Genomic DNA, 14247 nt, shown 5'->3' on the forward strand with positions numbered 1-14247 from the left:
TCCTTCTGTTCCCAAATCCCACATATATACACAGTGCTACACAGTTCTTTTGGTTTTGTCCTCCTCAGTCCCTAGACTCACTCCAGCAGTTAGCACAAAGTTCTGAAATATGCATAGTCTATAGCTTAAGAGTGCAGAAGCAGCTGGAAGCTGTGTGAGTGCGCTTCTGGTATGAAATGCACTGAAGACAGAGCTTTGACTGCACTGTTAACCTGTCTCCCACTCATTCCCAGACCAAATTTTGCCACATAGGTTAACTATGGAAGTAAATATATAGGGTGAATAATGCTTGCATCCACATTAGTTATGATCTCAATTTCAAGGTTATTAGGGACAGTACATTTGCCTTCAATGCTCCACCAAAAATATTTGTTATCATTCCCCTCATGACAATGTAATAATGTGTTTTATTTTCCGTGAAAAAATGTGTGACGAAGGGAGACCGAGGAAAAAAGCTGCATGATGCAGCTTGACAAGCCCTCGGCCTTCCATCCTTACATTTGACAGCAGCGGCACCAAAAACAAAACAAAAAGACAAAAATTAATGTAAAATATTCACAGAAAAAGAATAAATACACACAAAGCACAGTTCAATACAGCAAAGTGTGACAATACATCTATGGTAGTATTATCTAAACCATGTAAAGATCCATAAGATAACACATTTGTCAAGTGACAGTGACAGAAATATGAATGAAATGAATGTAAAACTACCTTTCGTCGATTAAAAAGAACAAAAAACAATTGATCTAACAGATTGAAAAGATGAGCTTGTTCAAGCAAAACTCAATATAATTGAGTCCCTGTTATATCCAAGTCACTAAGAGCAGTCAGCTTTACAAAACCCCAGAACCGAGGAAAAAGTGAAGGGCAACAACACACAGGATTCGAAAGCAGCTAAAGCTTTATTAGAATACACTCTAAATAGCATCCCCTCTTCTGCCCTTGAATCCATACCCACCAAGAGGCTGAGCAGCCACCGTCGCTTGTGTCACATTCCTTCAAGTCGTTTTCATGCATGGAACCTTAAACATGTATACATGTCTGGAGGCTCATAGCCTCTGGACATGTTTCTAGAGACCATGTAGGGTGTGCAAAGTCCAGAGACTACATGCCAAGTGTTTATGCATGGAATCAAGTTGGTGTCATGACTGCCAGACACCGCTCGGCCTCTTAATGGGTGTAAAAGCAAGGACAGAAGGGGGATGCCACAAAATGAACCAGCTGCACATGAGACTGCAAGTTGTCATAGGGTTTCATTAAGGTGAACACTAACAACCTTTCTTCTTTTTCAAGTCTTTTATAAGGGATGTCCAGTTTCCAAAACTACATAACAATAAGGTTGAAAACTTCGGAGTAACTGAAGATTGTTCACAGAACCTGAACAAGGTCTGAACGTGGAGGAGGCCTGAAGTTAATAGAGATTGGCGTCTCTCTTGAAGCGGTCAACTGACCAGTGGATCATGATGTCTTTTTTTTTATTGCAGGGGGTACCGGTACACCGCCTACAGGCAATTTACGTGGTGGGTTTACCACATACTGGGACGTGGAAACAGGAAGATGTTGCCGAGCTGCGTGGTATCGAGGATTCGAAAGGAGTTCCCATCCTTTAACGGGAGATACATAGGCTTACGCCAATAAACAATATTGAGCACCTGAAAAACTTATTTATATACTTTATCCGGTACACAGCCTAGAGGCAATTTACATGGTGGGTCTACCACATACTGGGACGTAGTAACACGTAGGCGTTGCCAAGCTGCGTGGTAACGAGCATTCGACGGGAGATACCTAGGCTTCCGCCAATAAACAATACTGGACACCTGTAAAACTCATTTATATACTTTATCCAGTACACAGCCTAGAGGCAATTTACGTAGTGGGTCTACCACATACTGGGACATGGTAACATGGAGGCGTTGCCAAGCTGCGTGGTAACGAGGATTTGACGGGAGATACATATTCTTCCGCCAATAAACAATACTGGACGCCCGAAGAACTCATTCACATGCTTCATCACTTCCAACCCCTTTGAAGCCACTTCCATCACTAGGAGGTAGCACATGTCACCAATCCCCATGTTCAACAAATGGGCACAGGAACAGACTGCAGTGTATAGTGTTTGAAAGGATTACACATGTGAACCAAGAAGGAGATTTGTCAGACATGCACGTCTGCCAAGTTTTGCAACTTCTATGCTTTCTATCGTGGCAGGATGGTGGTTGGTCTCAAAACCTAAAGCTTTCTGAAAGGATGCAGCTTGCCTTAGACTCAAAGGGATGCAAACTAAAATTTGGAGTTAATAAAATTAGGGTGCCTTCCTGTGCACTTTGCTTAGGGTGATGACATCAAGCCATTTTGTTCCTTGATTTTTCTGTCTTTTGCATTGAGCGCGTGCCGTATCGAGCTCGTAGCTTCGCCTGTGCTGCTGCACCATTTTGTTCCCCGCTACTTTTATTCCCATGAGCGCGCACCATCGGCATCAAGTACTACAAGGGGTGCATGAATGCACCCTACATAAAATAAGGCAGGAGCGATAGCTGACACGCTGTGTACAAATAATGAATGTCCATAAGAGATAACACGTGAGCAGCTTACATTTTTGCGTGCTTTGTTTCTGTGGGTTAAACGAAGCTTTCATTCTTTTTTCTTTAGGTAAAAATACAACCACAATCAGCATTCCAGGTATATACAGTAATCAATAACATGGACTGCTGTGATTGTTCCTTTCCTTGCTTTTCTCTCTCATTCTTCTATTCAGCTGGTACCTTCAAAAAGGATAACATGAACATTCATTCAAGCTAAGGGTGCATCTAATGCCAAATGCGGTGGAAAAATGAACCACATCTCAGCGTAGGTCAATTCCTGAATACGCCAGCCATGAGGCACCATTGTAAGGCAAGAAAAAAGCCATGAGGCACCATTGTAAGGCAAGAAAAAATGTGACCTTGTCTAACGCTGTCTGTCTCTTAGATCCCTAATCTAAGACATCTCTAAAATTGAGAGAGAGAGAGAGAGAGAGAGATCCTGCCTTATTCACATTACTTGTGCTCAACATTGCTGCAACAAGTCTAGGTGTGACGGGAGAGAAAAATCCCCCCAAACATGGGCAAAATTATGCACCTGGTCTATTCAGAATGCATTTTGCATGGTGTTCGAAACTTACTTTGTTGACAAAAATATGAATATTGGTTTCCTGTTTCATTCGCATGATGAGAAAAATTTGACCAATGTGGGCTTGCGTTTTCTGAGGAAAAGAACTGTTTGAATAAGGCAACATATGTCGGGCAAAACGTGACAATGTTGCTATCTTTAAGGCTGATGTGCATATTAGTTAACCCTTTAACCACTCGGCCCGAGCTGTATTCGTCATGAAAAGTTGTACCAGTATCGCCGATGACTAGTCACACTCATCCAGCCACAATGATGGTTTGCTTTCACTGCCAAACACAAGACAGCTTCGTCCATCGGCTTTAGTTTCAATTTTCAATACAGGCGTGTTTTGGCCTTTGACGTCTATCTAGCCTTGCAACAGTGATCAGAAATGGCAGCACGCTTGAGTGATGCCGGTGACCTCGGACCCTCGGAAACGGGCTCTCTCTTGCGGCAGTTCGAACAGTAGCAACGATGAAGACATCGAATTTGTCTCTGAAAGTGAGTCGGACATGGATTTTTGAATACGAAACGGACTTAGACGACGACCAAAGTGACGAAGGGGACGACGCGCTGGGTAGTGTTAGGGTGTGGCAACGCATAAACACTGAAAACCCACCACCCGTGCCTCCGAGGTTTCAGTTTTGTGCAGTGCCTGGGATTGTGTGGCAACCCACTGACGAAAAAGACATTCTCGGCTGGTTCGAGGTTTTTTTTTATTGGGATCTTGTCAACCTCATTGGGATAAACCCCTGCATGCAACATGGCATGCGTTGCACTCTGGGAACTAGTTGGCCATGGGAGAGAGTGGCATGGTTTCGGTTTTGATCGACACGTCGACAAGTATATATACACAGACGAGGACTATTGTCGGCCGTTATCTCATGTTTTCTGGTTCTGAGAGCGTCATTTTTTTATCTCTAAACTAGCCTAAATGGCCAGACCTCAAAGCTTTAGCACAAGCCCGAGACGTATAGCTTGTCTTTACACATGCTTGTTGTATTTTCGTGCCCGAGCCTTCCTGTTTCCATTCCGAGGTATGCGAACGAGCCAGTGCTGGGAATCTCGACGCTGCGAAGTTCGGGGATCTTGCTTGTGTATGAGTCAACAAGCTGTAACAACCAGTTTTGAAGAGGACATCGAAATACTTCCAAATACTATTAAACGGAAAAACAGAGAATGTATCAATAGACAGGCTTAAGCCCACGCATATCCAACCGTCGCATCAGTATTCCTCACAGACTAAAGTGTCCAAACCAACGCACCGCAAAGTTCGTTTTTCTGCTTTAAATTGCCTAGAAGGGAATAGTGTAGCGGTCATCACGCCAGCTCTTGAACGGCAAGAAAAAAAGAGGACGAGAGGAAGAGAAAGCTCACGAGCAAGATTGAGCGGCTAGGTTTCGAAGGTCGTGACAGTGACCTGTACTTGATATGTAAATAATGTATATATAGTGATTGCTATATACGCATACATCGAGCTCGCACCTTTACATTAGTGTTGCTGGTCAGGAAGTTTGTTTGCTTTGTGTGTCCATGGACGAAATATAAGCTTTTGCAATCACTGTTTTTCTTAATATGCCTGGGCACGCAAGGTAAAACTCGGAGGTGCCGCTGAAAAGCTAAGTTTGAGCATACTTCTTATCTCTTATCTGTACTGCCCCGAAGCACTGCACGAAGTGAAGTCTCCACCCGCTTGCATTCCACTAATATTTAACAATCCTATGCCCATAAAGTTATCCTGCAGTCATATAGGCGCATTTGCACGTACAAACCGTTTTAAGAGAGCATAAGTCGAGCACTTGTGTGAAGAATGTCGCACAGTTCGCCGGAAGTGCGCTAGACGACCGTGAACCCCTATGCAGTGTGTCAAACAAACAAAATTGTTCAAACCGCGTTTGATGGTTGCTAATGGCCGTAATATTTGTTACGTGTTTGCTCTCTTTCTGACACCCCCCCCCCCCACAGTGGGGGTGTCAGACACCCCTCCCACAGTGGTGGTCAAACTAAAAAGACACTTCAATGAGGTGCAGGGTAGTTGAGGAAATTTAAAAGTGTGGTAAACCAGTGATACTTCTCTGCTGAACACCAGGAACCTTATGAATCCAGTTTGGGAAGAGTTGCACTAACAAATGTTCAGAAGTGAAATTCTAATTATATTAATGTATAATTATATTAATTTAGGTAAAAATTAATGTAAAAAGTGAAATCTGGGCCATGCCAACATATTCATTTCAGTGAAAGACCACACGTGCATTTCTTTGCAAGCCTGCTGTCTGCGTCGTTGCACACTTTTTCTCGCAGCGCCTGGATGCTGCGTGCAGAGTGGGTGTACCTGCACTTGTGACCCTTTGGGTTGCTAAAGAGAGTCCGGAAAAAGCATAAAAGGAAACGATGGAGTCGCATGAATCATCTTGAAAATATTTAAGTTATGTCAAAGATGGCAACCAGTTAGAGATGCGTTTGATAATTCCATCCAAGGTGGGCTACAGTAGCCTGCCTTGGATGGCCCGATTCTCTACTGCCTTGCAGTAGAGCACCAGTTTGGTGCGTGTGCGTACCTGTGGGCATGCTGGGGCTGCCTGTTTGTACCAAGGTGGTTGGGGATGCAGCAAGAGCGAGGAGCCAGCTGGACGATGCACCCTGGGTCACTATGGGCATGGATAGACGAGCAAATAAAGGAAATAAATGAGTCGTATGGAAGCACCAGGAGCAATAGACGCGATGAGATGTTCTTGGTGGTTCTGTGCAAGGCAGGCCACACCACTTAGCGGAGAACCAGTTTGGTGCGTGTGCATACCTGGGGGGGTCCTGGGGCTGCCCTGGGTGGTTGAGGATGCCGCAGAATCAATCACACCGCTCAGTGACGCGCTTGTCATCGCTATGAAAAGACGGAAAATAAAAGAAAACGAATGAGTCACATGGAAGCACCAGGAGCAATGGACGCGATGAGATGCTCTTGGTGGTTCTGTGCAAGGCAGGGTACACCGCTTTGTGGAGAACCAGTTTGGTGCATGTGCGTACCTGCAGGGGTCCTGGGGCTGCCCTGGGTGGTTGAGGATGCCGCAGAATCAACCACACTGCTCAGGGACGTGCTTCGGGTCGCTGGAGACGGCCGAAAGAGGACAGAGAATAAGGCTGACTAAATAAGTAATGCTCCTAGTAATGAATCATGTGCCTACTAGGTAGCATGTCTACCCCTCAAAACTAGAAAAGATCAATGTGCTTCATGCTGTGCAAATATTATCCGCACATGTAATTGCAGCCTTAGAACACCTTCAAGAAAACTCAAACAGTGATCCTGTTCTATTTGTTTTCGAAGAACGAAGATCACCGCCCTACCATTCATTTCATGAAGACAATGAAGGAATGGTTTGACACAGAAAAGACCCATCTCAATGAAGGACGACCCTCGACTGGTGTGGCTTCAAAACGAGCTTTCATGCTATGTGTGAAAAGCATCCAGGAAACACTCGTGGTTTCAGGAATGAACGCTTTTACAAATGAGACCTTCCAAGCCTTGCTTTTTAGCACGAAGTCAGCTGTGGAGACAACAAAGTTCCTTTCAGCAAAAAGTGCCAACTTCGTCCCGACAAGGAAGCTAAACAGCAACCCCCTCAAAGCACTTTTTGGGAGAATAAGATTCATGTGTGGTGGCAATGAAACGCTCGATGCAAGGGCTGTGACGGCGGCTCTAGATCACATTGTGAAAGAAAAGACTCTGCCTGCTGCAAAGGGAAGTGCAGATGCCCGATACTGACCCTGAAAACCTCGCTCCAGCTCTACCATCAGCACTAATTGAAGAACTCGGGGGCTTCACGTTCTGTGACCTACTCTGGACTTGGGTACGTCGGTGGGCTGCAGGGCTGGGGAGCAAGAACGTCTTCTCTGTGACGGGGGGACTGATGTCAGGTCTCCGGACCACTTCCCCCTTGGGTTAGGGGTGGAACGGTGTCCTCGGCTCAATGGCGTTTGATCTTCTCGGGCTCCTAACCCGCAGTGGCAAATCTTCGACCCTCAAGATTCATGGTGACGATACGAAGGTCGTCACTCCCTACTAACTCAACGTCTTCGGAGTCAAGCCACTTTGGACTTTACCAGGGGCCCGTCGGGTTCCTTCGTATTGAAACATCAGACCGGGCACGGGGTTTACCCCATGCTTCCGACGACAAGCAAGAAAAATTACCCCTTGTTTATGCTTGTGCAAGGTCAAGACAGTAGTGGACTCTTCCCAAAGCCAGAGTTTCTTGTTCTCTTGGACAAGGTAGTGTCTTTCTTTGAGAAAGCAGTGAAGCACATGCTACGGACAAATGTTCTCCGATCCCTGCAAGTACTGATTGAAACATATGTGATGACTCACCCATCCTGAGCTGCCCAGAAGGTGTCAAAAAGAGTCACGTCAAGGGGTCGGCTAGTTTGATTTCTGAAACGTTTGTCAGGATCCTTCTCGTTAACTATGCTAGAAAAGTTACGGAAAATAATGACAGGCCGTCTGCCTATGTGCATAAGCCATCAAGAAAGCATTTCAGGCTGTAAACTTGTAAGTCTTTCTCATGACATTTTCGTGGCGTACTGCTTCAGAGCCCACTTGTTTAGAGTGAATAAACAAGGTACATAGTTACTATGTGTTCCCGAAATGACAGTCCGAATGTGTTTCAATTTATATTTGCTACAATAGCATCCATAGAAAAAGATTGATGTTATGAGCACTATAGCCTTTGACCACTTTCACATTCAAGAAATGTTGCGGCTGAAACGCGACACCTCCCGTGGTAATTGGCCTACCATTAAAAAAATATATATAAAGCAAAAAGATTACTGTCTCCTTGAGTATTTGGCTTTCTGCCGAGAAGTTCTTCTAACAAGCGCAGTAATTTCTAAAACTCGATCTTGGAGCATACGAAGCGCGGTGGCACCGAAAACGCGCGAGTGCGAAGCACGCCTCACACGGAGGGCAAAGGCGGGGCAGTAGTGCCCCCACGAGCTGCGGCGGCAGGGTGAAAAGACCCCCGATGCAAAGGCCGTACGAAGAGCGCGCCTCTCTGCTCATGACCGGCCATAGCCCTTCATGAGTAGGCAAACCAGCACACGTCGAGTGGCACGTGGCATTGAGAGCCAATTTGCCACTCGCACAAACGTAAAATGCCGAGATGCCCCACCCCCGAAAGACAGCCCACCCCAATTTTTGACTTGATTACCTATATTTTTTTAAACACCAAAAGATAGCCCACATCTAGTAATAGTAGTGTTAGGATCAATGATATGGCCTCGACGTAAATGCAGCTAGTTAGCAATGGCAGGATATAAGCAAACATTGCTGACTCCAAAGTAGTCATCTTTGCTTCGTTGCCCGGATAAGAAGCTTGGAAGGGACACATGATTTAAAAATATAATTTTTTTACTTTCCTTGATTGCACATTGAAAAATTGCCCACTCCATATTTTCACTTGCTTTGCTCTTGATTTTAGGTGGGCTACTTCCCAGAATATTACGGTAAGTCCTTTGACATAAATTTTATTTTAAACGCCCGTGAGAAGGTAAGGGGCTGTCAGGGGCGGCCAAGCTGCGGCTCTTTGCATGTAAAAGTGTGGCTCGCTGCCTCCTCACCCACCCCCACTAATGCGTGATCCATGAAGCACAAAGCAATCCTCAAGACTCCAACGGGCACAACGACCACCTTAGCGTCCCATCTAAAGAATCACCCGGACGCACATCAGGCCTACATAAAACAGCGTATAGCAAGCGGACACCAAGAGCAAAGCACATGATGATGGCTGGTAACTTCATCGGTCGTGGAATGCGCCCATACACTGTAGTTGAAGAGGGAGGTTTCGTCGACATGGTGGCATTTACAATGCCAGACTACAGCGTACAGTCGCGGATGACTTTCTCACAAACAGTTATCCCGGAACTCTACGAGTCAAAAAAAAAAAGGAAGCGAAGAGAAAGTTGCAGGAAATTTTCAGCAGAGGTGCGGAGTGTTACTCCATTAGAATGGATGGCTGGACATCGCGTGCCAATGACAGGTACGTCTGTGTGACTGTTTACGTGATGGACTAAGACTTCTTACAGCATGTGTGCACTTTGGCGTGTACGGAAATTATCAATTTCCACACGGCCGATAGCCTGGTACCGTTTATCGAGTGTCATTGAGGAGCGGGAGCTCCCAGCATCAGGTGCCTCGCTGATGCTGCCGGAACTACTTAATTTTTGACACAAGTGAATCTGAACCACAGCAAAACTCCCCATTGCCCAGGGTACCGTCCTAGGTCATACTGTTCTGCTGCGGCCGAGGATCCATTGTAATCATGGCATTACTTGTACAGGGACCACGATGGCCAATATTAGGCTCTAGTGCTTGCCCTGTCAGCCCCTTTTAGGATGTAATCTTTTCGTGTACCGTGTACTTTTAGCTTCAAACAGAAACCTCTAAAGCAGTCTTGGATAGTATTGCAATACTTGTTTCATCACGATACTGTAACTTGTCATTTTTGTTTGTCACTTCCAACTGTAACATCATACATTTTTTTTTAAGTAACTGTAACAATGATTTTAATTACATTTGTGAAAGAGGAACTAAAAAGCAAAGATAGATACTTTTTGCAAAAAAATTACCTTATTTTGTGAACACTACAGCGTGTTTGTTATTTTGTGTCACATTTTTCAGACTGAGAAATGTGTGAGAAACAGCTTTGCTAAGACAAGCTTGGGGACCCTAGGACACACCACTGTCGACCATTTGGGCTGGGCGCGGAACGCCATCATACACAGACTTCAAAATTTATTTTTCAAGCATTATACAATAACTGCGACACAGTTTGGTTTTCAGAGAGAGAAATCTACTAACCAGGCTCTTTTTTAAATAAACAGGGGTGAGACAGGTGAAACAGGTTTTGGAGCAATTTTTGCAGCAGAAAAGTCTGGATTTTGGAGCAGCTTAGGAGCATAAAATTCTTGTTTTGGAGCAGCAGTTTATGCATTTTGGAGCAACTTCAAAGCACAAAAGTCTACAGTTTGGAGCAGATTAGGAGCAGAAAATGTTAGAGCAGCTTATCAGCAAATTAAATCATAAAAAATCTAATATAAATCACATAAATCAGATTTTTCTTTTAATCATTATTTTTGTCCATCCTGGTTCTAATAAGTTATCAGCGCCGATACACACTAAAATAAAATATATATAAAATAAATTTTAAAAAAAACTGAAAAGGCAAACGCGAGTCTTGTGCGCATAGATGAGGACAGGAAACAAAGACTTGCTGCAAAGTTAGGTGGGCACCAGGTACCTCGAGCTTATACGAACTGGTGCCAAAGCGCACTTGTAGTGCAAAACTTTTTAAAGCGGTGATTCGAGAGCATGAACAGGGAAACACTGTTTACTACAACTAAACATCCATCCACGCTCGTAGAAAGCACGTGCAGGGAGAGAAAAAAAACAAAAAAACTTCCCACAAAAGCGATTCACAAGGTAAATAGTGAATTGGTAGAAAAACTATGAGCATCACATGCACGCTAAATACGGGTATGTGACCGATTCATTCGATTGCTCAAACTGGAAGCACGTGTGTGATAACCAAAAGGACTCACGGCGACGGTGCCATCCATTTTGACGAGATAACGAACACAAATGAACAATTACACAATGGAGGCGCTCAATAGCACTTTTAAGAAAAGGTTTACTCTAAAAACGAAACAGATACTCAAGTTTTCTCAACTTGATAGCCTGTGCGTCGCACCTCCCGCGGTCAGACAGCGAGACCGCGTGACAGCGCACCGGTGGCATGCAGCCACAAATGACAGTGGAAAGTAGTCAGAAAATCGGGAAAAGACACGTATCATAGGTATAGAAGGATACTACAGCTGAAGCCTTCGAATTTGGCAGTTGCTTGCGCCACCCTGTACCCGTGCCGTGTACTTTGCTACAAGATTGAATGTTACCAACCAAGCTCTCGTTTCCCGCTAAATCTAGCGCCGCTGCAAACATTTTTTATTTTTTTTTTAGTTTTTGAGTTACTTTGGCACAATGTGGCACAATTTTGACCGATTTAACGTTTCTGGCGCAACTAGGCGCAGAAAATTAGGTTTGTATGAAAATGGCACAATTGGCGCATATGTCACACCCCTGAAATAAAAGATAAGATCATAGAAAATATAGAAAATAGGTTTTACACAATAAGCCTATATTTAAAGCTTAAAAGAGTGTTTCATATGGTACAGCATGATTTTTTCTTAAGAAAGCCTGAGCACTATGGTATACGTGGAATTTCTTTACGGTTACTAAAGAATTATCTTGAACATCAGTATCAATATGTTAAAGTTGAAGATGTGTCATCAAACAAGTTGTCATCAAATATGGTGTGCCGCAGGGATCCATTATGGCTCCATTATTATTCTTAGTATATATTAGCGATCTAGTCAATATTCTAGGTTCACCTAACATTGTCATGTATGCAGATGACACAAACGTTTTCTTCACTGGAAAGACTAAACAACATCTCGAAGACATAACAGATACTTGGTGAATGTGTCCCATTGGCTAATATCAAATAAACTGCAACTGAATGAGTCTATTACCAAATATGTAATATTTCGGCCTACAAATAAATGTGATAACGACGCCGTCATTTTTAAATTTAGCAATGTGATCTTAGAACAGAATAAAAATTTCCTAAAGTTCGGTTTAACGAAGAACTACCATGGAATACACATGTTAGGCATACTAAGACACAGCTATCAAGGTCTCTTGGGAGACAAGAAACCAAACACCAATCCTCGCTGTGTTCTAGCTCGTCACCCGGTTGTCAATCCTCTATATTCTCGTCTTTTTTTTTGCCCTTGCCCACACATTCCACCTTTGGGGGGAAGGAAGCACTTGGTTTTGATGGCGGCGATGGCCGCCTGCAGGAAGCGGTCGCCCTCCTTGATGAGAAAAAAAGGTAGATGAAAATAATATACAGCGTTTGGGGCCGTTAACAAAATTACCACTCTGGAATAACAAATTTAATGCCGCTCTGGCTGAAAAAGTGCCTTTATCACTCACTGTTCTATTCTTATCTTTCATTTGGAATTTTGGTATGGGGTACTACAATCACTATAATCAGCTTTCAGTACTACAAACTAGGGTTCTAAGTATGTGTTGTGTCAGAGCATGACTTCTATTTGCGGTGTCGTATCGCCACGCGCTTTGTTTTCCTGCGTTGATCGCGCGTGCCATGCATTTGATTGTAATCGGTGCTGCCACTGAAAAGGGCGCACCGTTGTACTGCTGTGTTGTTGGCCGAGCTGGGACTGATTTGAAAACGACGAGGACGATGTGTGTATGACGATTGGAACGCATTGCTTTTGGCCTTGGATGTATAGTCTTCTGCTTGGATGTCTGAGTGAGTAAATGGTTGACTTAAACGGAGTTTCTTAATTACAACAGTATGTATACTAATTATTCTGGAAACCTGCAGGACTTCGACTGCCAAAAACATTATGCCTTACATAATATGCTAAAAGCAGACAAGGTTTATTATTTTAAACTAGCGCAATCCCTTCACAAAAATAAACTCTATATGAAATTTGATGAAACTCGGGACAATCCCGGTTGTCCCAAGTGTCCCTCTGGCACACCCAATGGCAGATGCCTCGAATCAGGACTAACTATGAGAAACAGAAACTCGACCACCAGATAACCGGTCTTAGAAATACTTTGGGAGCAGAATGCAATTATTTGAACAGCGTTGTGCAATTCAAAACCAACATCAAGCATTTTCTGATGTGGAACGGAATTGCTTTCAGTGGGGGTAGTGTGTTTTCTGGTTCGCATGGAGTTTGCTCCTTTTCTACTAATGCTTCCTTTTTTTTTAATCATGGCGGCTGCATTGTTGCTTATGGCTGTGTGGGTGTTTGATGACTGAACTGCACTGCACTTGTTGCAGGCGCCTAATATGTCAAGTGCTTTCTGATTTGTGACGGTATCACCTTTATGGTAACTGGTGTGTTCACTGGTTTGCGTGGAGTTTGTTTTCTTTTGATTTTTGTTTTCGTGTTGGTGTGTAGTGGCATGTGATTGCTTTTATGCTTTTACCTTATATTTAGAAAATTTAAAATCGCTAACAAAGACGAGAACAAAAACGGAAGGTGAACAGGACAAGCACCCGTCCTGTTCGCCTTTTTTTTTTGTTCTCGTTTTTGTTAGCGCTTTCACATTTTATAAGTCATGAACCAACTCACCAGCTTCGCCACTTTACCTTTTGTTTCTTGTTTTGGAGGGGAGACATACGTGCTGTGTTTGCCTATGACTGTATGGGTGTTTGGTGCCTGGGTTGTGCTGCAACTGTTCCGGGCACCTGGTTTTGTTGCAATGTTTCTGGGTTGTGTGTTCTTTGGTAGCTGTTGTATTTGTTGCTGCCGCTTTTGAAAAATTGATATACAGCTGTAACAGGCAGAGGTGGCTTGTCAGGCAGAAATACCTATTTCCTCTTCTGCCCTGCCGACCATAGCCTACAAAATCAATAAAGGAAGAAAGACAGAAGTGGGATGAAAGTCATGGCACCACGCTGAAAGCTATGCCAAACGTGAACAAGTCAGTCGTGCGGCCAAATAGCTTCGAGAAAATGAGGGTCAACTATGCGTTTGGACTCTCCAGTGATGAAGCACTCCGAAGTCTCTTTTCATACGATGACGAGACTCAGAGGTGACATGGAAGTGCAATATGCTATCAGCTTCGTTGAAAGAATGCAAACACTGATTGAAGCCATAATGCAAAGATACATTAGAGGCGCACAAAATACTGCATCAAGAGCTTCTTGGCTTACTTGGACACATGGGAAGAAGCAGTGGGATAGCATGGCTATCTAAGCTGCAGCACAGCTGAAGAACTGCATGTCACTCTGTCAAACACCCTATCTCTGCTAGAGTTTGTGCACATGTAGGCCGTGCGGCTCCCAGGAATCGCGGATTTCGTGACGTCACGCTGATTACCTGCGTCTTCCGGGAGCGCATAAGAAAGTTGGATGTTTTCAACTTCTTTCGAAGATGCAAGAAAACACACTGATATAGTAGGGCGCTCCCGTCTCCTGGCCAATTGGTGAAAAGCACTAGTTCCGGCTG

At 44.0% G+C, this 14247-nt stretch overlaps 1 protein-coding gene and 1 pseudogene across 1 annotated transcript; one reads left to right on the forward strand and one right to left on the reverse strand.

The window, feature by feature from the left end:
- Window positions 1-5384: 5384 nt before the first annotated feature.
- Window positions 5385-7487, reverse strand: LOC115311839. Its single transcript, XM_029970693.4, has 5 exons — window positions 6912-7487; window positions 6175-6255; window positions 5951-6031; window positions 5712-5801; window positions 5385-5509 (listed from the first exon to the last, which is right to left on the reverse strand). The coding sequence occupies exons 1-5, from the start codon at window positions 6937-6939 to the stop codon at window positions 5385-5387; spliced, it is 405 nt and encodes a 134-aa protein (XP_029826553.2). The 5' UTR covers window positions 6940-7487.
- A 4220-nt stretch (window positions 7488-11707) lies between these two features.
- LOC115330998 lies at window positions 11708-13081 on the forward strand (annotated as a pseudogene).
- Window positions 13082-14247: the final 1166 nt, after the last annotated feature.

Source organism: Ixodes scapularis, unplaced genomic scaffold (assembly GCF_016920785.2).
Source record: "Ixodes scapularis isolate PalLabHiFi unplaced genomic scaffold, ASM1692078v2 PGA_scaffold4__175_contigs__length_147842914, whole genome shotgun sequence".
NCBI lineage: Eukaryota > Metazoa > Arthropoda > Arachnida > Ixodida > Ixodidae > Ixodes > Ixodes scapularis.